Below are 22,935 nucleotides of genomic sequence, written 5' to 3' on the forward strand. Positions count from 1 at the left end.
AACAGCACTGGTAAAATTTGGAATATCCTTCACAAACTTCTTGTATTGGTCTTTATATAGAAGCGGGAAGCAATGAAGTGAAAATACATTGTTACTGTACTTAAGTACAATCTTCAGGGATTTGTACTTTACTTGAGTTGTTATTTTTTCTATTTTTGTTTTATTTGCACACCTTCTTTGACTTGCTAGAAACCAACTAAAAACAGATGGGACAGTTGTGCTAAGACATTAAATGTCAATTGCATTATGGCTGTAGACTAATGACAACATCAGCCTTCAGATTGACTCCCTTTTGTCCTGACTTTAGCAATGAAATTTTGTCTCCCACTGGGAATAACATCTCCCAAGGTAATGGTGCAATCTTGAAAACAGAAAAAAAAGAAGCATTTTTGTTTTCGAGATAGCTTTCCATAATGGATGCTGGACCTGGAGTAATCTTGCAACCTGTATCAGCCACCCTGCATCTGCCTTCTTTAATGCCCTTCTGGGGGAGGCAAAGAAGTCAAAGCAAGAGAGTCACGGAAACTGCAAGTAAGACAAGTATGAACCTTAGACAGGCATTCACAAGATGGAAAGCACTCAGGGACTTGACAGGGCTCAAAAGCAACATTCAGTTAGATTATTTCCACTAGATCAGTAAGAAGCAAAACCTGCGAACTTATTAGCCTTGTACAGAGTGGGGGGAGGGGTGCAGGGACTGCTTCTATTGCCGTTTTATATATAACAGCTACACAAACTATGAATAGATACATTTTATACAATACACTATTAACTTGTTTACTTTAATCAGTAGAACACACACAATGAACAAAGATTAAAGGCTTAGTGGATCGGTTAGACACTTATTTTTTCCCTGTGTGGCTTTTAAGGCAAAGGACTGAAAATAACTCAAAAGGAGAAATGGCATCATTTTCTTATAAACAAGTTTTTTTTAAGGTCTATTAGCGTTACTTTTGTGAAATTTACCTTTATTCTTGGAGACAGCTCCGCTCTGACTGGGTAAAAAAGCATGCACTGAAATCCACATGCTACAAATCTCTATGATAACACAAACTGTCACTTTTTAAATTGAGGAACTGCTACATGAAGTCTACTCGGTGACACTTGCAATTATGCTAAACATGTAAATACATGTATTTTATGGCTCTGTGCCAATTACCACAGCACTGTGGTATTTGCATAGACAACAAGGCTGCCTTTACTAGAAATCTGTTTATCAACAGAAGTACAGGAAGACAAACACGCCACTTAAACTCATTCAACCGGAATTTTTGGGGTTCGAGCACAACGACTGAGAACCTTAGCGTGAGCATATTCCTCCTGCAGGTGTTTCCCGTGACTACTTTTGCCAGACCAAATGTAAATTAACCAAGATGAAGCCAATTATTTTCCTTAAGGAAGCACATGACACAATGAATGTATTACGCATCAGGCAGAACACATTAAATAATTTCCCCCAGGGATCAATAAAGTATTCTGTTTCTGATAAATCAACATAACTGCTGCAAACAATTCAGAAAAATGTGCCATTTATATACACAGTGTTGATATGATTTCCTAATATGGCCTTTGGCTTCATCAGTATTCCTCCTGCAAAATCAGGATCATCCACACTAGTGAATGCATTAATCTTGTCGCCAACTCTGATATTACCCTCATTCATCAAAACGCAGCGGGTGCATCGGGACGCCACGTGTCGGCTTTTGATCTAAACTTTTGACTTTTCTTTCTTTTCTTTTTTTTTTAAACCTACACAGGTGCGTGACATGTACTTCTGTCAGACTAACTTGCTATGGTGGAAGGCATTAAAGCACATGTTATATTTAGGACCATCATTCAAATTCGCATATATCTGTAAGTAAACACACAATGGACACGTTCTTCTTGTACTGGAAACTCATTTTAATTCATGGCTGCTGTCATGTTACATTTTTAGTTATCATCCTGTTACTCCGTGCAAAATGTTTCACAAACACCTCTCTTTCAACACAGCCACAAATGAAATGTTTTAGTCTAGAAAACAGGACAGAGCCTCGGCACCATCTAGTGGTGAGTTGCAGTGATTCAGTTCAGTTTTTGTTGATGGGGCAGTGGGAGCAGTTTAGAGCCGCATGGAGACCGGCGGTGCTGGCGATTGCAGCTCCTGGTCCAATAGCCGGAAGAGCATGGCACTTTTGTTGCTCTCCAAGATTTGTCCCAGAGAGCGGTGGAGTTGAGCCTGCAGATAGTGCACGTCCCGCAGCCGCTCCTTACAGTTCAGCTGGGAGAAATAGGCGGCGGCCTCGTTTAGCGTGTCGAGAGCCGAAGCTGCTAAACACAAATCTGCTGGGACATAAACAGCAGTATGCAAATGTAGATGAAAACCATGCAGCATTTTGAGCAGAGGACCAATATATGTGGTGAGGTGGTGTGTCAGGGGAGCAAACTGTTACCTGCTTGCCCTTGTCTGTTTGGCTTGAACCCAGCCACTGCCATCTGACAGCGGGCTGCCAGCAGCATGGCACGACCTTTGTCCATGACTGCTCTGTGGGCCAGAATAGGCTCGATGGCTTCATGCAGCACATTCAGAGCTTGCTCAGGAACCCCCAACATCAGCTGCAGAAACGAGAGACAACAAATGCAATAAATAAACCATGTGGGGGATTTTTGCATAAACGCAAGCTGGTATTTGCACAGCTAAGTGAAGTCTCTTTTAATGCTGCAGCTGACCTGAGTGAAGGCCAGGTGAAGGATGGTTTCCGAGGCCAGTGACTGGAGGTGGTGCTGTCTAGCCAGAGCCAAGGCCTGCAGGAGGACAGGAAGAGCTGTGGAGAAGCCAGACGACTCCCAGTGGAGCTCAGCAGTGGACAGCATCACTCTGAAAGAGACATAAAATGACTTTGTGTGATCTCTGAAGCATAAAGGTCAAAATACATTTATGTTGGGATCTTTATATCTTACAGGAGAACAGTTAAGACTTGCAACGGTGATGTCTAGTTTGAACTTAATTCCTTTTAAACAAGTTTGATTGGACAAATAAAAATAAATGATAGTAGAATAAGTGCATTTACTCAAATTGAATGGAGCCGTAACGGTATGAGAAAACCGGGTCCTACCTGATAACCATCTCTGTACACTTAGCCTTCTCACAGCGAGCCTGCAGCTGCTGTAAGATGTGGTATGCTTCAGTGTTGCGGTTGAGAGCCTTCAGAACTTGAGCTTTCCTGTCACAGAGCACACAGTTATTGTGCAGCTCAAATAAAAAGTGTATAGGGCAGCATATGTTATAAGAAGGCCTGCAGATTCACTTATTTGAGTTACCTGTAAAGACCCTCTGTCTGATTTAATGCAGCGATAGCTGTGACTAGAGGCTCTGCCAAGTGATATTTCCCTTCATTCATATGTCTCTCAAACTGGATTTTCAGATCACACAGCATCCAGAGCTGCATTTGGGACACAGAAAAGTAATTTCATTAATCAGAATCAGAATACTTTATTGATCCCTGGGGGAAATTATTTTTTGTTACAGTGCTCCATTTTAAACCAACATTAAGACAAGACAGACAATACGCTAACTAAGAATAGTACAATATATACATATATATACATACATACATACATACATACATACATACATAAGTCACTTATAAATAAATAGTTGGAAAAGAAACATGTGTAGCTGTAGCAGCAAACAGTGTGTTAAGTGGATGCGTTGTACAGGGAGATGGCCACAGGCAGGAATGATTTCCTGTGTCGTTCAGTGGTGCTTTTCGGTAATCTCAGTCTCTCACTGAACGAGCTCCTGTGACTGACCAACATGTCATGGAGTGGGTGGGAGGTGTTATCCAACATTGTCTTTATCTTGGACAGCATCCGCCTCTCCGACACCACCTTGAGGGAGTCCAGCTCCATCCCCACAACATTGCTGGCCTTACGGATCAGTTTATTAAGTCTGTTGGCATCTGCGACCCTCAGCCTGCTCCCCCAGCATGCAACAGCATAGAGGATCGCACTGGCCACAACAGACTCATAGAAAATCCTCAGCATTTTCTGGCAGATGTTGAAGGACCTCAGTCGCCTCAAAAAATAGAGACGACTCTGGCCCTTCCTGTAAAGTGCTGTGGTGTTTTTAGCCCAGTCCAGTTTATTGTCAATGTGTACTCCAAGGTATTTATAGTCCTCCACAATGTCAACACTGACCCCCTGGATTGAAACAGGGGTCAAGTGTTTCCTGGTCTTCCTGAAGTCCACGATCAGTTCCTTGGTCTTTGCCACGTTGAGCTGCAGATGATTCTGCTCACACCACGTGACAAAGGAGTCGACCACAGCCCGGTACTCTGTCTCATCATCCCTGCTGATGCATCCAACCACCGCAGAGTCATCAGAAAACTTCTGAAGATGGCAGGTCTCTGTGCAGTGGCTGAAGTCTGTGGTGTAGAGGGTGAAGAGGAAGGGGGAGAGGACAGTCCCCTGTGTTGCTAATCACCTTGTCAGACACACACTGTGGGAGACGTACATATTGTGGTCTTCCTGTCAGGTAATCAACAATCCAGGACACCAGAGAAGCATCCACCTGCATCGCTGCTAACTTATCACCCAGGAGGGTCGGCCTGATGGTGTTGAAAGCACTGGAAAAGTCAAAAAACATGACCCTCACAGTGCTCGCCGGCTGGTCCAGATGGGTGTAGACACGATTGAGCAGGTAGATGATGGCGTCCTCTGTTCCGAGACGAGGCTGATAAGCGAACTGAAGGGGATCCAGATGTGGTCTTACTATGGGTCGCAGCTGGTCCAGGATGAGCCTTTCCAGGGTCTTCATGATGTGGGAGGTCAGTGCCACGGGCCTGTAATCCTGGGGGCCACTGGGACGAGGCGTCTTTGGTACAGGGACGAGGCATGATGTCTTCCACATCACCGGGACCCTCTGCAGACTCAGACTCAGCATAAACAGTTTATGAAAGACTCCACACAGCTGGGGGGCACAGGTCTTGAGGACAAGGGGACTCACTCCGTCTGGTCCAGCAGACTTGCCTGAGTGAAGTCTCCTCATTTGCATCTCAACCTGGTATTGAGTGAAGGTGATGGGTGGGGGAGGGGTGTCAGGAATCTCACAGGAGGCAACATGTGAAGAGAGAGGCTGGCACAGTGGTGTGGCTCTGGATTCCAGGCTGACTGCAGGTGAGGTTGTGGGGGTGGGAGCAGACACTGTGGTGTCGAATCTATTGAAAAACAGATTCAACTCGTCGGCTCTATTCTCACCTCCCTCAGCTCATTACAGTGAAATTATACCATGAATTACAGAATAAATGAACTCTGTAATGTTTGTTTTACTAATTCTACACAGCCCAAGAAAGATTAAGTAAAACACTTGATCATTAGACTACAACATATAGTTAAACTTTGGGGATCAATCTGTCCAGTTAGGAAGCACACACCTTTGTGAATTCATTTCACCTGCTTTGGTGCAAATGAAAGAGGACTAGAGAGGAAACAATAAGACAACCTCCAAAAAGTGAATGCTGGGCAAACACCAATGAATGGGAACTGGCAGGTCTGCTACTGGCACCCAGTTCTGTTCACAGATGAGATGAGGTTCACACCGAGTAATGTGTCAGACATGGAAAAGTCTGAAACACTGTGGTAAATGTTTCGATGCCTACAACATAATCTGAGAAGATAACAGGATAACAGTAACAGACAAGTCAGTTCCTGTTTACTCCGGCGAATACCAACTGAGCTGCATCGTTCTGGGCTGTGAGCACAAAGGACGTCAGGCCCTCAATCCACCCTCATGAAGTCCATTTGTGTCTGGTCAGAAACATGTGTGAAACATTGGTCCTGCTGCTGGGCTCATGCCTTTCTACCGCCCTGATCTACACTGCACTCCTAAACTCTGCAAATTGGGTTGTACCATCCTGGAGGAGCTAGACTACTTTTGCAACCTCAATGGACTGCGGGTATTGTGCCATGCTACTAACAGTGACAAGAAAAACAAAGCAAAGCTATAGGGGGGGGGGGGGAGAAAAAAAAAAAATCACACAAGAGGGAGAAAGAGAAAGCAATGGCCTGGGGCCACAACCGGCTAAACCATTCCCTTTTTGGGAATTCTTGCCTTTCCACTGCACCTGTTGCCACTTTCATTTTTACCAAAGCAGGTAAAGCGGGTTTGCACTGCTTTATTCTTCTTAACTGGACACACTGAAACCCCTGACGTATAAATAATTTTGTGTTTTACTGATGATTATTAGGTGTTACTTTAATATTTTGGTAGTGTATTACATCTAAGTCAAAACAACGTGTACAATTCTGAAACAATTCTGAAAGTGACACACATGGTAATTAGTTTGCTATTTGACACAAGGAAGCAAAATATAATTATCACAGGGAAAACAATCCTCCACATGAACCACTGTTAAAAATCAGAGTAACTACATCTGCCTCTCCGCTTTAGGCTAGACTCAAATTATTAATGCGGGTTGGTGAAGTTCATCCAACTTTAAATCTCATATTTAATGGTAAAGCTGAGAAGCTGAAAGAACATAATCATTTCCCTTTTTTGTTTCCAAAGCACAGACTACATAAAAAAAATGGAGGTAGTCACCATAACACCATCATAAACCAGACGTGACAAGTGACTGAGAAATCAAAGAACACTGCAGGCACCTAACACGAGGAAGCCCACCCTAAAGCATACTCAGCTTTATCACCCTCTCTTACACTAAAGGGGATAAACTGCAAGGAAATCTCATTATATTGAGAAAGACTTGAAACTGGCAAATGCATTCTATAAACAAACCATGATAGTGTTTAATGAAGTCACAGATCAAGTGAGCCAAAGAGATATTTTCCCCACAGATATAAATACAATCACCCCCCCCCCCCAGAAGTCGCCACCTCCTGTGGGCTCATTTGAAAGAATACAGGCATTTTTCTGCCCATGTCCACCTTTCACGTACAACCTTTTATGTACAAAGTAGCGAGTAAACGTGTGATACGTGTCAGTTATTTTCAAGAATATAAAAATATCTAACAAGGCTTTGGAACAAGTTTTTCTGGGTCTGAAAACTTAAAACTCTTATTTTTCGACTTTGTCCTCTTTGTAGTTACTGCACTGATACGCTGAGAAGCACAGTGTGTTTCAGAAAATGTACCTTGGCATGCTGTGTGTGAGGAGGAAACTGTTCTTTCAGATGCAGAATAATCTCTGAAACGACACCGTACAGGCCCTGCAACACAAGCAGAGGTAGATGGGATCGTGAGTTACGTTTTGAACTACAGCCAAGAACACGAAAGCAGACCTGGTCAATTTTTCTTTAATGTCTAAGATACGCAACAGCAGGGCAGACAGCAGGCAGACTAGATGAAATCAAACACGTTACCTGCTCAGCGTGTAGCTCGGCCAGGTGACAGAGGACCACAGCGAAGCCCTCTGTGTTGTTCTGCTGGACCCCGAAGTTAACTGGCTCAAGACTGCTCATGTTGAGAAGCAGCTGGGCCTGCTGCAGAGACATCGTGCTGCAGGAGACACAGGAGGCCACATTAATTACTTACAAAAAAACCCACGTTTTTCTGCACTTGAAAAGTCGAACTTGTGTGGGAGATGTCTGGCTGTCCATGCTATTGCTATTAATGCTATTAATCCATGCGTACAACATCAGGCATTTCAGCCACTTCACTGATTTGATTTGATATGAATGGTTAAGAAGCTGCAGTGTTAGTATGCAGTCAAAAGTGAGCAGAAGTGGCAACTGTGTGTTACGGTGGCAGAGTGAAGAGCCTGACCTCTTTCCATACATCCTCCATATGGAAGTCGTCTGAGCCAGGCTGATCTCGATCAGCTCCGACAGACTGTGCTTCCAGTGAAGAATGTCTGTGTCCTTCAGGGCATCCATCAGCTTGTGTGCCGTTTTACCCTGTGTTGCCCCCTGCTGGACCAATGACTGAATGCCCAGAGATGCCAAATACTGTAAATGGAGAGGATTAATAACATTTTAAAATCTAATAATAAGTCAATTTCAGTGAGCAAATATAATATTTTGCTGCTCGTATGTTATCCAATTATTTTCTGCATAGCATTCTCTGAGAAATTTACATGCTTATGAAAATTGGGCCAAAGAAATTTACAAATAATAAAGATCCAAATCACTTTAATAGAGGAATTCATATGTGACACCTCATGTTGCACTCACTGGCAGGCAGAAATGGGCAGCCATTTTTACTGAATCCTCGGTTAGCACAGTGCTGTCAGAACCCTTCATCTGTTCCAGTGTGTAGAGCCAACTCTGATGGAGGAGAGCGTGTTAGATTCAGACGTAATTAACAATCCATCATGGCACAACCACTGAAGTGAAGATAATGAAGTGGGAACTGTTGTACCAGACAGTGCTGCAAGCACACATGATCATTGGACTCCTGGGCAATCCGGATAGCCTCCTGTAGAGCCAGATCAGCCTGTTGACTAACAGGAGAGAAAAGGGAAAAAATCTCTTTTTTATTCTTTTCTATGGAACTTGTCCACGTACTTGGACTCCTCCAACTCCTCCATTAGTACTCACTAATGGCCAAAGCGACAGTGCAAGCTTGCCAAGTTAAGAGCAGCGTAGCGGAGACTTCGACCATAGCCCTCGTCCCCATTGCTCTTTCCGTCATTTCCAGACAAGATGAGTCGATCAAAATAATGCAAGAGACTGTGGGCTGACAGGAAGATGTCCTGGACTCTCATGCTGTTCAAGTAGTTCAGATAATGCTGAGGAGCGAGAGAGAGAGAAAAGAGAGCTAATGAAGGAGACACCAACCCGCTGACTGATCTGTTTATATAGTAAGGAAAAGTTAAGGAGATGAACTTTACCGCTTCAGCAAAGTCAGGATTAAACTTCAGCATGTTGTTGAGCTCTTCCTGCAGAGCAGCAGGCTTTAGAGCTTTATTCTCATCATTCTTGAGTAGGTATGCCTGCAGAAAGTTTAAACATGGTGTCTGTAAATACTATAACTGAATTTTTAAAATGTATTTATTTCATTAAATTTGTTGATATGAAGACTCTAAAGCTGTATACACATTGGTAGCAGATTGCAGCGATGATGAGACCACAGAAAGTGAACGATGCTTGACGACTTAAAGTAATCGTGGTTGAAAAATCAGAATCAGAAAGGGTTTTATTGCCAAATGTTGAGTGGGTTTACAACATTAGGAAATTGCTGCGGTGCTTCAGTGCAAACATACTGTTATAAATTAAGCTTAAATAGACATGAAAATAAAAATGAGAATATGCTGATATGCTGGTAACGTGAAGTGGGTGGGGCCCACAATAAACTATTCTCACCTACCAGACGACTACCAATGACAGTGAAGAATACTGTTGATTGATATATGACCTGCTAGCAAATACATTAAAGCGTCACCTATGCAACTGGAACTTGGACTGTGTGCAAGTAACCAGCAATCATGTTCAAGGAAATGTGCAAATAGCTTCCAGTATGTACAAAGGTTTAGAGTCCCACCTTAAAGTGGACATGAAACACTGCATGTCTTAACTAATTTGCACCATGGAGCCCTGCTCTAAAAAACTATCATAGCTTTAACTTTGTTTTTAAGAGCATGCTTAGCGCCATCTAGTGCCAGTGCAGAACATGACATCACTGGCTTGGTTGATTGCTGCTAAGAGATTTAGATTAGTTTATGCTAGCTACAAACATAAATCAGCAAATCAACACATCCAAGCATGACTAACAGGTGGATTTTCCTGTTTCAGCCAAACAAAAAAAAGTAACTTTCAACAGTTATTTCTCAAATTTGGCTTCACAGACAGAGCTAAATCTAATGCAGTTTTTAGAGTAGGGCTTAATTTAGCGTTCATACATGTAGTGTTTCATGTCCACTTATAATCAACACTCACCTGTCTAGCAAGAAAGTACTCTGCTTGTTTTTGTGAGAGGGGACCTCTGCTTGGAGTATTGTCACTTCTGCAACACAAATTAGGAGGTGGCGCCAATCAAAAACAACAATGGCAAAATATTTCAGGTCAGCTGAAACACTGGTGCATATTTCACTCACTGAAGCTCTGACTCGTGCAGTGGAGTGTCCAGCTCCTCCTTGTCCACTCTGTCACCTACAGTATCCTCAATGCTGGTCAGGTCCATCTCCGAGTCGTCTGCGACCAAGGCCGGCACCTGGCCGTCCATAGGCTTGGCATAGTGACTGTGGTAGTAGTGCTGCAGGGATTTGTACAGCTTGTAAACCTGACTGAAAGAAAGCTTGTTGTAGGCCAGAAGCATGTGTCGCATAAAAAGACCTGAAAAGGGGTGAAAATATTGTTTAATACAATACTTTTCAATTTTAACAATTCTCAAATCAGACTTCCACTGAGTTATAATCAGGACTGCAATAAGGTGCAAATTACTCACCTACTACACTGGTTTTGTAAGCTTCGGTATCAAAAGCTGTGAATGGAGTGGGAAGAGTAGAAAAGAAGTACTCCATGTCTTTCAGCTCTCCATCTGCCATTTCATGGAGCCTTTAAAGGAGAAACAACACCGTGATTGACTACAACATCAACATTTAAACGTTATTGTGTTTTAATATTACACCAAGGGAAGTGAAATCTAAGGCCTAGGGACCAGAATTTAAATGGCAAAGACTGCAGTCCAGCCCAATGGATGGCTTTGGAATATGTGAAAGAGGGCACAAATTTGGGACTTTTAACTGTATTTTTCTAATTTTTATAGCTTTTCCTACAGATAAAAAACCTCAGCAATGGCCTTTCATATTAAACCAAAAGTAATGATATAACAGATAAAGAGAAAAAAATCCTGTTTATTTCATTATCCACTTTTGAATATTTTCTTTCTTTCTTTTGTATTTCCTACAATGAGCCACAATAAAAATGATTTTTTCTATGGCTTAACAAATCCTCTCTTTTGTATATTTACAAGACCATCTGGTCAATGAGCTACCAGGCCTTATTCTTCCACTTTACACATTTATTTCTTGCAATTAAAGCCAACAGAATTGTGCTTACAGATTTCTTTTAATTTAATAGAACATTCCTAAATCATGTTGAAAAATTGAGCGCTACTGCTAAAATTGCTCTTCTTTCCTTATAGTGAGATATATCGGGGATAAAAATTCCGTTAAACTTCTTTACACTGCCCACTTAGATCAAAATTAGCTAATATATGGCCAACACTACAAATTGAGTTGGACACTGGCGTGTAGATTTTTCCATGTGAACTTAAAGCATCGTCTTTTTTCTTTCACAAATGGTAGAATGAAATCAAATGGGATAAAATCGATTTCTACCTCAGTTTGACAGCATATGCAGTCTGTGGACAACACTCCTCCACAGTCTTGAGGAACTGGCCGAGAGTCAGGTCTGGACCCTGGTAGATCACAGTGAGCCAAGGTAAACAATGCAACAACAAGGTGGATAGGTTCAAGGGTAGTTTTAGTTTCCGACATTCATAAAAACCAACCTGCTGTAGAGGGAGGATGAGCTTGTTAAGTCGCCTTCTCTCTGGCAGTGTTATCTTGGAGGCAGTCATTTCATACAGCAACGCTAACACGGAGATTTTATACGGAGTCACCCAGTCTTTAATGCCAAACACGTTAGCATGGACGACCCCGTTCGTCATCATGGGATTAAAATACAAACTTTCGTGCACACTCGCCATCTTCAAAGCGTTCACATCGATTCTGACGTGCGCTCGGTCAGCATTTAACAGAGAGGAATTTTAACGACAGTCGGCAGCTGCACATCACAGCGGCGGTGACTAGCTAGTTAGCCAGCAACCGGGCGTACTGAGTTAATGTAACGCTAGCTAAGTCGTTTGAAAAGTAAAAATACATCAGAGCCTATGCACGGCTAGCCTGCAGATGTTTTGTCTTATGAGTAAATTTGGCGTATTTTAAACGTGTTAAAAATATTTTCCCTCTCTGCTTTCAAACCGCCCTCCTTCTGTCGCCTTAAAAATACGTCATAGAAACTGCATTTTTTTTTTTTACATAAAACTTTATTTTCATGTTTCAAGGAAGGCTATGGCGGCAGTGACAAAACGGGAAATAATGGCGTTAAAGGAACAACTCTGAGCACAGACAACAATACACATACGCGCATACGTGGTGCCGTTTGATTTTTGCAGCTATTCTCGTAACTGTAGCCTGAAGGACATCTTCGCTTTCACAGTCACCTGAAGGGATCATTATGACTCTACACTGCCCCCTGTGGTAACAATATGCATCTTTTTTCATATGTTATAGGGTCTTGGTAGTTGAATTCGGATCCCCGGGGCTAAGAAAAACTTTTCAAAGTGAAATATGGAATATTATAGTATTTTAAATTTGAATAAGTCTTGGGAATTCTGCCAAAGGCGACAGGAGTGACTACACACAAAAACACAAAGAAGTCAAATTCAAATAGGGGAGGTGTGTGACATATACTGCTTTACCGTTAAAGAGGATACATTATGTCAGATACTTTCTCTGTACATTAAAAAAAACATATTAAATTTAGTCACAGATTTCCAGTCTGACTATAGTACTGAACAAAAATGCTCATTTGTTTATATTTGGCTAGCAAGGAGCCAGAGCAAGGAATAATTCTTTAAAGCTGGACATTGGTTGGTTTTTCACTCATTTTCAGTTCAGTTCTGTGACCATTTTCAGAGGAATATGTGTTTGTTTTTCTATGTTTGTTTTGTTTGCTTGGTAAGCCACTAAACTATAAAGCATTCAAGCATAAAAATGGCATTTAAGTTAAGGGATAAACCTGTGTTGTGTCTACACTGGGGTGACGATATTTGAGTTCTAAAAAAGAGGACACTTGGCCCAGTCATGAAGAACTTTAATAATACTTATATTTAAACATATATAATATATATAACACATATTTAAACAATGCCTTCTTTGTGCGGTTAATGAATGGTGAAATAAAAAATGTCATATAGGCTTTTATAAGTCAACAAGTGCATAAAAAGAGGACAGTTGGTTGCCCTAGTCTACACTTAACGGACATCTTAGCAAATAACAAATTTTAAATTGTATCTTTAAGCACTTTGTTACTCGCAGCCTGTCGCAAAAACACATCATTGTTTCCATTTCTTTAGTTTATGAAAAATGCCAAAGTTTGCACAAAAGAGAATTTTTGCACCAACTAGGTGATTTCCAATGTTCTATTAGCTGAAAACTAGGCATATCTCAGCGTGCTTTGCAGTGTGTTCTTGTAAGTGGAGGAAAAAAGTGGCAGGCGAAGAACAATATTTTAAAGTCATGTCCTTAAGAAATAGGAAAAAAATCCAGCAAAGACCCGACACAAGAACCAAGCTTTACAAAAGCTGGACACACTGCAAGCACAGTAAAAAAAGGTTTATATAGAAAAACACAGAATGAAATGCTGTCAGTCATGGATTGGCCTCCCCAGAGACCAAAGCTCAACTAAAGCTATGTGAGATCGTCTTGACAGGGAACCGAACAGAAGGGCAGCCAACATTCAAAGAAGAGCTTTGAATGTCCTTTAAGAAGCCTGGAGAACTATTCTTGAAGACTACTTAAAGAAATGGTAAGAAAGCTTTCCTTAGAGAGTCCAGACTGTGTTGAAGAATAAAGGTGATTCTGACTTTCAATCTTGTAAGAATTAAACTTTGTGTTTGCCTCGTATACTGTATTTGTATTTACATGTTGCAAATAAATTGTATTTACCATTTTCGTTCCAAAATATAAAAACAATGAGGACTGTCTTTTACATAGTACTATATGTCAGATTTATAATTCTATGCATTTATGAAATAGGATGAAATCAGATAACACAGCTGTCCTGATATGTACGCAAAATGCAGCACAATTTGGACCTGATTAGCTGAGAAGCAGCAGGTGGCACTTGTCAGCACATTTAACCATTTGGTGTTGGTGGTGGTACAATGTCATTATTTGCAGATAGTAGCATATGTGTATCTAAAATTCACTATAACTATTACAGCGCCTAATGTAAGCGGATTTAAAATGCAGCAGAGTAACCTGTTCTCAAATGATTACATTACATGTCTTATTTGGCAGATGGCTATGACAGTCCTGGGAACACTGGAGCAGGCTCTTGGCCCCAGAGCTGTGCTAAAGAGGGCTTTGTCTGTTTCTTCACACATCCTCCAGCAATATGTTGGTCATCTGGTGTTGGAGTGAACCTTAGCTCGAATATAATCAGTTTTTCAGCTAACTGGTGAGTGAAAGTTTAAAAAATGACTTTCCTGATTTTGTTACTGGGCCACGTTTACGTCAGTAAATCCCAAAGTGCCATTTAACTTTGCTGTTTTTAACATTATGCATCAAACTCTGGAGTTCTTACTGGCTATGAAAATCCTATTCTTTTACTAACTGCGTATTTTAGTCGAGAGATTTAGGCATTTATAATTTACATTGATCAGCAGTAAAAGAAATAGCATCTTTGTCACTGTCTAGCTAATGAAAGATTAATATGACAGGCAGCGCTGACTGAATGGAAGCTGTACAAATCCAGACCTGCAGCAGAAACACTGCTGTTAAATCTGTTTTATTCGTTTAATTTAGGGCAAAGGAAGCACATTTGGTAGAGCTGTGAACAGGCTGTGTGAGAAAAGAAAACTGGGAGGGAAAGAAGATTAACATGAATAATGAAAATACAAGAGAAAAAAAAGACATCTATATATTGGGCTACCTCTTCCAGAAGAGGGCACTAATGGTCTACCAGTTTATGCAGACTGGTTCAAAAATTCTTTTCATCAGGAACTACAATGAGAAGGGGAGAAAGACAGTAGAGGGAATGTGCCCCCTTTTTTTACACTCCACCCCCCCCTCCCATGTCTCAGTGTCACGATCCCGTTGAGACGAAGTCAGTAGAAAGACAATAACACCTGTCAGAGTTTATATTATTGAAAAGCTTAAATAAATTGGCTCTGAATGCCTGTGTCAATACATGAGTCATTGTAAGCAAACCTCACCAACTGCATCACTGCACATTTTGTGGGATTTGATATTCAGGAAGAGCGCAAACAAACTTGTGTCGTGTCTTCTCTCTTCTGGGCTGGAGAATCCGCCATTAACTTTTGGGTTTTCTGAGCAATAGCTGAAAAATCTGTGAGATATTGGAAAAGCTCATATTAAAAGAGCAATACAGTCAGAACAATTACCTGGAGCAAAACACACCTCCTGTCAGTGAGTATTATTGATCTGAATTCATGGTTGTTCATTTGAAAGTTTATCTAGAAAGTTTGTTGTACTAACCTTAGGAAACCAACAGATCTAATTAAAACACCTTTTAAAGTGGCAAAACTTTCTTCATATGATAAATCTAAAGCTAAGTAGCCAGTTAGCGCAAATACAAAGAAAAGTAAATAAAATTCTGTCTTCAAGACTCACAAATTAACCTACTCATCTCATTGCTTTAGTACATGAAAAAAGAGTAAATGCTTACAAATTTAGTTTTAGCGGTATCCATAGGCTTAGTTAGCATAAACAGGCTAAGCTAAGCTTTGCTAACTGGCTACTGTCTCTGCACACAACACACACGAGTCATTTGACTAAAACTCAAGCCTTGAGAGAAAGTTTAATAAGGTAGAAATTTTATTCATTTTCAAGAACATCATGTTCTCTCATCAAGTGGCATACGCAGCTACATGTGCTGAGTGCACATTACAGCAGAGCAACTGGTGTCTTCGCAGCCAGTTTCTTACTAGTTTGTGAGATATTACGATGTAAACAACACCAATCCAGAAAATTACAGGCATAACTCCTGAGCCAAGGTTTGGCTCACTGGTCCATATGCTTGGGATGCCTCACTAGAAAAATCAAAGATAACTAACCTTCAATTTCTTTTTCAAAATAGCCAAAATAGTCAAAGAATCCAAGATACCTGTGGAGTTAGTCCATTTTCGAGTCCATGGGTCATGAGAGTTGTAGTTTCCTTGTTAGGCCATTAAGCAGACACTAAGCACATGTTGCTTCAGATGTTTTCCAAGAATAAAATTCCAAGAATTTCCTACAGTTCTTTTAGCTTTACTAAAAGGGTTTGTTTTTTTTTTTTCTCTGACAGAGCTTCCTTTTTATTGCGACGAAATGATTCCTTCTCCCCAGCTTTAAAAACAGCTCTTACCTTTTCCATGTTGGGTACTGAACTTAAATGCTTGCATTAGGCTGGATTTATTCAGCCGGAGCACATTCAGCGTTGTTATAGAGTTCCTCAAATCTTTATGGCATGCTGACTACATTTAAAAGCCTTACATAACAGCAAGTGATTAAAATGTAGCAATACTAGACAGATTCAATTGGGGTGGAATCAACATGGCGTGGCTTTATTAACAAAAAATCCTGGAACTCAGACAGATTACATTACACTTTTTCATTAGAATCTGGTTTATGTCACTAAACTGGTATGCAAATGTAATTTATAGAAGAATCTTGATGATCAGATAACTGTTCGTTTCATTTCATTGTATAAACCCTTATCAGAAGGGTGGGATGCTGGTGATTGCAGCTGTGTTTCTTCAGTCTGCTGTGAGAGTGGTATTAAGGTTTCACAGTAAACAATCTTCCCAGAATGTCAAACTATACCACCAAAATCTTTATTTAACCTCATGAAAGAAAGCCATTAATCGACAGCCCGCCGTCAGTATTATAGACAAGCTCGGCAGCATGCAAAGCTAATCTGATGAAAAACTTGATATCAGCTCGCAAATACTATCAGACAAAAGATCTCTTTAATGTTACATGCAGCTATGCTGTGAGCCGTTCGTTGCCTTTATGTAGAAATTCTATGACAGAAGCTACAGGGAGTGCAGAATTATTAGGCAAGTTGTATTTTTGAGGAATAATTTAATTATTGAACAACAACCATGTTCTCAATGAACCCAAAAAACTCATTAATATTAAAGCTGAATGTTTTTGGAAGTAGTTTTTAGTTTGTTTTTACTTTTAGCTATTTTAGGGGGATATCTGTGTGTGCAGGTGACTATTACTGTGCATAATTATTAGGCAACTTAACAAAAAACAAATATATACCCATTTCAATTACTTATTTTTACCAGTGAAACCAATATAACATCTCCACATTCACAAATATACATTTCTGACATTCAAAAACAAAACAAAAACAAATCAGCGACCAATATAGCCACCTTTCTTTGCAAGGACACTCATCAAGACTCACTCTCATTTCATCAGTCCATAAAACCTTAGAAAAATCAGTCTTGAGATATTTCTTGGCCCAGTCTTGACGTTTCAGCTTGTGTGTCTTGTTCAGTGGTGGTCGTCTTTCAGCCTTTCTTACCTTGGCCATGTCTCTGAGTATTGCACACCTTGTGCTTTTGGGCACTCCAGTGATGTTGCAGCTCTGAAATATGGCCAAACTGGTGGCAAGTGGCATCTTGGCAGCTGCACGCTTGACTTTTCTCAGTTCATGGGCAGTTATTTTGCGCCTTGGTTTTTCCACACGCTTCTGGCCCTGTTGACTATTTTGAATGAAACGCTTGATTGTTCGATGATCACGCTTCAGAAGCTTTGCAATTTTGAGACTGCTGCATCCCTTTGCAAGATATCTCACTATTTTTGACTTTTCTGAGCCTTTCAAGTCCTTCTTTTGACCCATTTTGCCAAAGGAAAGGACGTTGCCTAATAATTATGCACACCTGATATAGGGTGTTGATGTCATTAGACCACACCCCTTCTCATTACAGAGATACACATCACCTAATATGCTTAATTGGTAGTAGGCTTTCGAGCCTATACAGCTTGCAGTAAGACAACATGCATGAAGAGGATGATGTGGACAAAATACTCATTTGCCTAATAATTCTGCACTCCCTGTATACTGAGAAGCTTTGAGTATAAAGTTAGTTTTATGCTATCTCTCGTGGCTGAAAAACATCATTTAAATCACTACAACACAGAGAAGGATGTTACTTTGGCTGTCATTTTTTCCCCCTCTTCATTAATGCAAGTCATTTCTGATGACATGTCATCTATATCAGAGCCACTGCACTGTATTCCATTTTCACCTTCCTCCATTTTCCTCAGGATGCTAAAAAGAAAGTCACCAAGACTGCCGTGCCCCACGGGCAATCTGGTGCTAGCTTTGAACATGGCCTTAATTAACATATTGAACTGCTCTGTTTTCAAAAGGTCATATCGTGTCTGCTCTTCACCATTCAACGATTTTGCATAACATATTCTCACATGAAGTTGCTCGTTGTCTGTTTTTTTTTTTTTTTTTTGATGGCATGCTGTGGCTTTTCCTCCTTGTAAGAACCTGTGTAACCTCGAGCCTTACCAGGCTTTCATGCCATAACACCTTTAAATCGCTTTGCTATCAAAACAAGCCGCTGCTTTTGTGCAATTGGTAAGCGTGTGGAATAGATTAGCAAGCTAAACTTATTGTGCCTTGTGTGAGAAATGACAGACCTCTGTGTACACTGACCCTGACTCAGCTTCCTGCTGCTTACTCAGTGTCTCTAAATGGATTAAGTTGTCAGTTGGACAGCCCATCTGAGATTTTTAATATCCAGCCTGAGGTATATCAAGCAACCGTCTGCCAAATGGCATCAGAGGGATTTACTTCGATTTTATTGCAAGTTTTTCCCTCTCCCTTTTCTCATCTAAGACGTGGTCATGCCCTCTATGATTTCTTGAGGGTGTTTGACTTGTACATTAATAACACACTGAGGAGACTGAATAAAAATATATTCCACGAACACTCAGTGAATATTAGGTTTTATCACTTCATATGGGAAGCTCAGAAATTGAGAAACTTGATGGTTTAATGGATCTGGGAAGAGACACAAAACTTACCTGAATCTTACTGACCTACAGTGAGAGGGCACTCGGCTCACTGGACCGTAAGTGACACCCAGCTCTCCATGTATGCAATAACCACCTATTTCAGCCTCTTTGCAGGGATTTACTTTCTTTGAATGGACCTTGAGCGCTTCCTTGACTTCCTTTGTCCGTGGTACTAAAGTACTGTCCATAGTGCTGAAATATAGGCTTGAAAGGCAGAGTGAAGTCTGCAGCAGTGCATTTGGTCCTGTTTCATCACGTCAGGTATCCACAGGGAGAGACATGTCAGTTGTTTGTGTGTGTTTGTGGATTTCCTTCTCCGGAAAATGTGTTTGGTTTTCTGAGCCTGTTTTGTTTGTCCTCGTTTGTGTATCTGTGTGTGTGTGTGTGTGTGTGTGTGTGTGTGTGTGTGTGTGTGTGTGTGTGTGTGTGTGTGTGGGTGCTTTCATACCACGAAAATATCTTGTAACAGTTGCCACTGTTCGTGACTGAGCTATAAACTTAGATGGCTGACTGAAATCTACTGAAAGTTCAGACATTTTTAAGCAGGAAAAAAAAAACTAATTGCTTTGCATTGACCAGTTAGTTGTGAATCAAGATTAAACATCCACACATCGTTAAACCCTATTTGATCAGGACAGCGGGGTTCTGAGTATTGGCTTTTGAAGCATAAATATATAAACCTATTTACAGCTGGGATGCTCTCATTTTTACAGGGATTCTGTTGTGGTTTACTTAGAAGACTCAGTTGGATGAGCTGGAGAAAAGTTCAAAAAACGATTTCAGTGAAGATCTGCATGATTACACAACAGGTAAGTATTTGCAGTTAGTTCATGTATTCAGTTTAGGGAATGTTAAATTCAAAAATTCCAATAAAGTGAAGTCAAGATTTCTTCAAATCCACCTTCCTGTATGTTTGAATGCGACTTCCACAGGCTTTAGCAAGCTGACACACTGAGAGGGAATTTGCATCAAATGAGGACAGGGGAGGTACTGTAAGTAGGCAGGTAAGGTTAGCAGACGTGCTGCAAACCATTTATGAGCTAAGAGGCTTGTGCAATACTACTGCACTGTGTGGTTCAACAGTCTAGCAATGAGTGGAGAGGAGAGCGAGGTTTAAATACTGCAGGTGAATGACAAATGAGACACAGGTGCGGCAGCAGGCATGCTGGACAGCTACGCCCACTTCTGGGAGCGCAGTCAACCACACTCATGATAGAGAGAGGAAAATTGAGCAAGTAGAGGAGAGAAACAGAGATAGTGGATTCACACTGGAAAGGACACGGGGGACTATGACAGATGCCTGATGACATGATGTCATTTTGTTTGTCACTGGTGTTCGCTAAATCTTTATAAATTCTATCAGTTTCTCACAGTTACCTTGAAAGAACAAAAAAGTGATTTTTGGCTCCTCCTTTATTCACATGGGGTTGCCACAGCAGGTAGCTGTGCATGTCTGATTTGGCAGATTTTTACACAGGGTGACACCCCAAAGGGATTTGTGTCTCCTCCTAGTATCGAACTGGGGATGTTTCACTTGTTAGGCAAACGTGTAAACCACAGCATATGCAATTTGGCACCGATTATACTGGAAAAATGACAGTTGATGAGGTTTTTACTGTTTTCAACGCAATACTAGAAACTCTGATTGACAAAAATATAACACAAGGAATATGAACTGCAAATACTGTCTTTTCACATAGCATAAAATATACTAATTAAAGTTCTGTAAGTGCAAAACAAAAATAAATGAAAAGGAAATCTCACCCAGAGACACACTGTATATTCTATTCGTATGACTAATTCCCATATGATCAACCCTGGCAGGGCCTCCTTGGTTGAGGGTGTCTAGTGATAATGGCCGAAACACCCGATGAATCCAAGGTCAACTACTGACGATGTGTCCCAAATTTTAATATGATAATCTAGATCAGATCTCTAATCCCTAAACCTGACCAAGGAAGGAAAAAAATGGCGCATTAGCTTGGGGAAAAGACCGAAAGTCTGGGCTGCCTTTCCTCATTACAGCCATCCCTCAAGACTTTCTAAATTTGAAGCAATGGTCTAAGGAGCTTGGAAAGAAAAGCGTCTGGACTTCTTTAAGTAGCTCAAAGACCAGGCTCCTTAGACTACGATGACCTGGATGACTGAGAACCTTCACAGACATTTGAAGCAATGCATTATCAGGGATTGTAACATCTAGTTCTTGGCAGAATCACGTAGTTAGTTTATAACAAAGGTAGAACAGACACAGCAAAGGTAAACAAGACCAAGAGGGTATTAATGATAAACATGAGCATATTATGGTAAATCATAATACATCAGGTAGGGTAAATAAATAGACATTTAAAATAGCCTTTTAACGACTTTCTATAAATTTACAGCCTATATCATTTGTTTTACTTTCTTTCACCATTTACCATTTAAGAAGTTACAAAGAAAAAAAAAGTTTATCAAGGACGAGTTAAAAAGTGTGGTAGCTGGTTGATATGTAGTATGTAGAAACGAGAGAGTTATCCCTACCCATTAAAAATAATCAAAACCACAGTTTAAACCAGTTTGAGTTGAAATTCATGACTTGTCACAGTTGCCTACTATATATAAATATATATACGTGTGTGTGTGTGTGTGTGTGTGTGTGTGTGTGTGTGTGTGTGTGTGTGTGTGTGTGTGTGTGTGTGTTTTCTGAAGGTTACCAAGTAACTGGATTTAGATAAATGGACTAATGACCAGAGTGGGGACTGGGTAGGTGGGTAAAGACTGGGCATACTGGTAGTGTGGGGAAAAGAATAATTAAAAAGAATGAGCAGATGTTAGGCGAGATATACATTGGTGTGAAAAAATGTTTGTGTACTACGGTACTGTTACTAGGTTACATCAAGGGTAGAAGACATCAATTTATATTCAGGGCTTCATTCATGCTGATTAGATTCACTCATATAAGTCTACCTTTTATACGAGCTTTATATAATCCAGGGTGTGGAAGTTAGAAATACAGTGGTGTGAAGAAGTGTTTGCCCCTTCCTGATTTTTTTTATTCTTTTGTATGTTTGTCACACTTAAATGTTTCAGATCATTAAACAAATTTTAAATATTAGACAAAGATAACACAAGTAAACAAAAATTCTGTTTCTAAATAAAGGTGTTTATTATTAAGGGGAAAAAAAGTTGTAGCATAAATTAACTGTGTTTTATCACATCTTTGGAAAGCTGAGTTCAATTTCGCCCAGGCCTGATTACTGCCAAACACGTTCATCTGTGAGTGAATCTAATCAGCATCACCTTATAAATAAATCGACGTCTTCTACCCTTGATATAACATAGTAACAGTCCCTAGATGTATTCAGTCAAGCACAGTGTGTCACTGTAAACTTTGCCACACTACTGCAAACTAAAGAAAACTAGAATTTGTTTTCAAGACTTGTCACTAAAATATAATCCAGCAAAACATCATGAACATCTTCCGGCGCCCCCCGTGTGCGGCAGCCTGTTACAGCAGCTCTGCTCAATCTGAGTTTCTTTCTTTCTTATCTTTTCTTCTCGTAATTTTTTATAACTAACGTATCAGTAATTAGACTCTGCAACCATGTTCTACCGTTTTGTGCTAGTTCTGGTCGTTTTTCTTAGTTTATTTCTACTTTTTTCACGCGTGTCTGGGGACCCAGAGCAGGGATCCTTTGTTTACAGTAAGGATCAGCTGTTAGCGCTGCGTCCCGCAGCGGTACTGCCGGCGGACAGACCCGACATTCCCAGCGAGCTGAGGAGGAAAAGACGGGGGTGTCGTGCTGGGAAGGAGCGCCGTCGCCCGAGAAGGAGACGTTATCGACCATCTCTTCCTTCTGTAATCATTGGAAACGTAAGATCTTTGCCCAATAAGATGGATGAGCTCACGTCGCTAACCTGGTCACAGAGGGAGTACCGGCAATGTAGCATCATGATGCTAACGGAGTCGTGGCTAACACCGCTAACTCCGGACACAAGCGTGACACTACCGGGATTTCAGATGCTGCGAGCGGACAGGACGAGAGAGAGCGGTAAGAGGAAAGGAGGGGGACTGGCAGTTTTTGTGAACGACAGATGGTGTAACCCTGGGCACATCACTGTGAAAGAACAACTCTGCAGCAGAGACATTGAGCTGTTAGCCGTTAGCATGCGTCCGTACTATC

The 22,935-nt window shown here is 40.8% G+C and overlaps 2 protein-coding genes across 3 annotated transcripts in view; both read right to left on the reverse strand.

The window, feature by feature from the left end:
• Positions 1-22,935, reverse strand: part of lrrc75ba (leucine rich repeat containing 75Ba) — a 79,827-nt gene that overhangs the window by 30,325 nt on the left and 26,567 nt on the right. The gene's annotated exons all lie outside the window — the stretch shown is intronic.
• On the reverse strand, positions 1,889-11,955 carry anapc5 (anaphase promoting complex subunit 5). 2 transcript variants are annotated; one of them, XM_080894886.1, is made up of 17 exons: positions 11,449-11,955; positions 11,276-11,355; positions 10,381-10,490; positions 10,031-10,268; positions 9,873-9,939; positions 8,828-8,929; positions 8,535-8,725; positions 8,356-8,437; positions 8,169-8,261; positions 7,762-7,943; positions 7,359-7,494; positions 7,131-7,205; positions 3,301-3,422; positions 3,096-3,203; positions 2,710-2,857; positions 2,433-2,595; positions 1,889-2,322 (listed from the first exon to the last, which is right to left on the reverse strand). In XM_080894886.1, the coding sequence occupies exons 1-17, from the start codon at positions 11,644-11,646 to the stop codon at positions 2,102-2,104; spliced, it is 2,316 nt and encodes a 771-aa protein (XP_080751012.1). In that variant the 5' UTR covers positions 11,647-11,955; the 3' UTR covers positions 1,889-2,101. The 2 variants fall into 2 exon arrangements, with proteins under 2 accessions (XP_080751012.1, XP_080751011.1); XM_080894885.1 differs by having other exon boundaries at positions 1,889-2,325.

The sequence above is a fragment of the Rhamphochromis sp. 'chilingali' genome (assembly GCF_963969265.1).
Source record: "Rhamphochromis sp. 'chilingali' genome assembly, chromosome: 10".
Taxonomy (NCBI): domain Eukaryota; kingdom Metazoa; phylum Chordata; class Actinopteri; order Cichliformes; family Cichlidae; genus Rhamphochromis; species Rhamphochromis sp. 'chilingali'.

What these genes read in the sequence shown, in the direction of transcription:
- anapc5 (XM_080894885.1), bottom strand. Translation starts at nt 11,646, where the DNA reads ATGGCGAGTGTGCACGAAAGTTTGTATTTTAATCCCATGATGACGAAC. An exon ending in TTACAAAACCAGTGTAGTAG is followed by an intron (nt 10,269 to 10,380) that starts GTGAGTAATTTG and finishes ACCCCTTTTCAG; the next exon opens with GTCTTTTTATGCGACACATG. An exon ending in CTGCCCATTTCTGCCTGCCA is followed by an intron (nt 7,944 to 8,168) that starts GTGAGTGCAACA and finishes CTCCATTTACAG; the next exon opens with TATTTGGCATCTCTGGGCAT.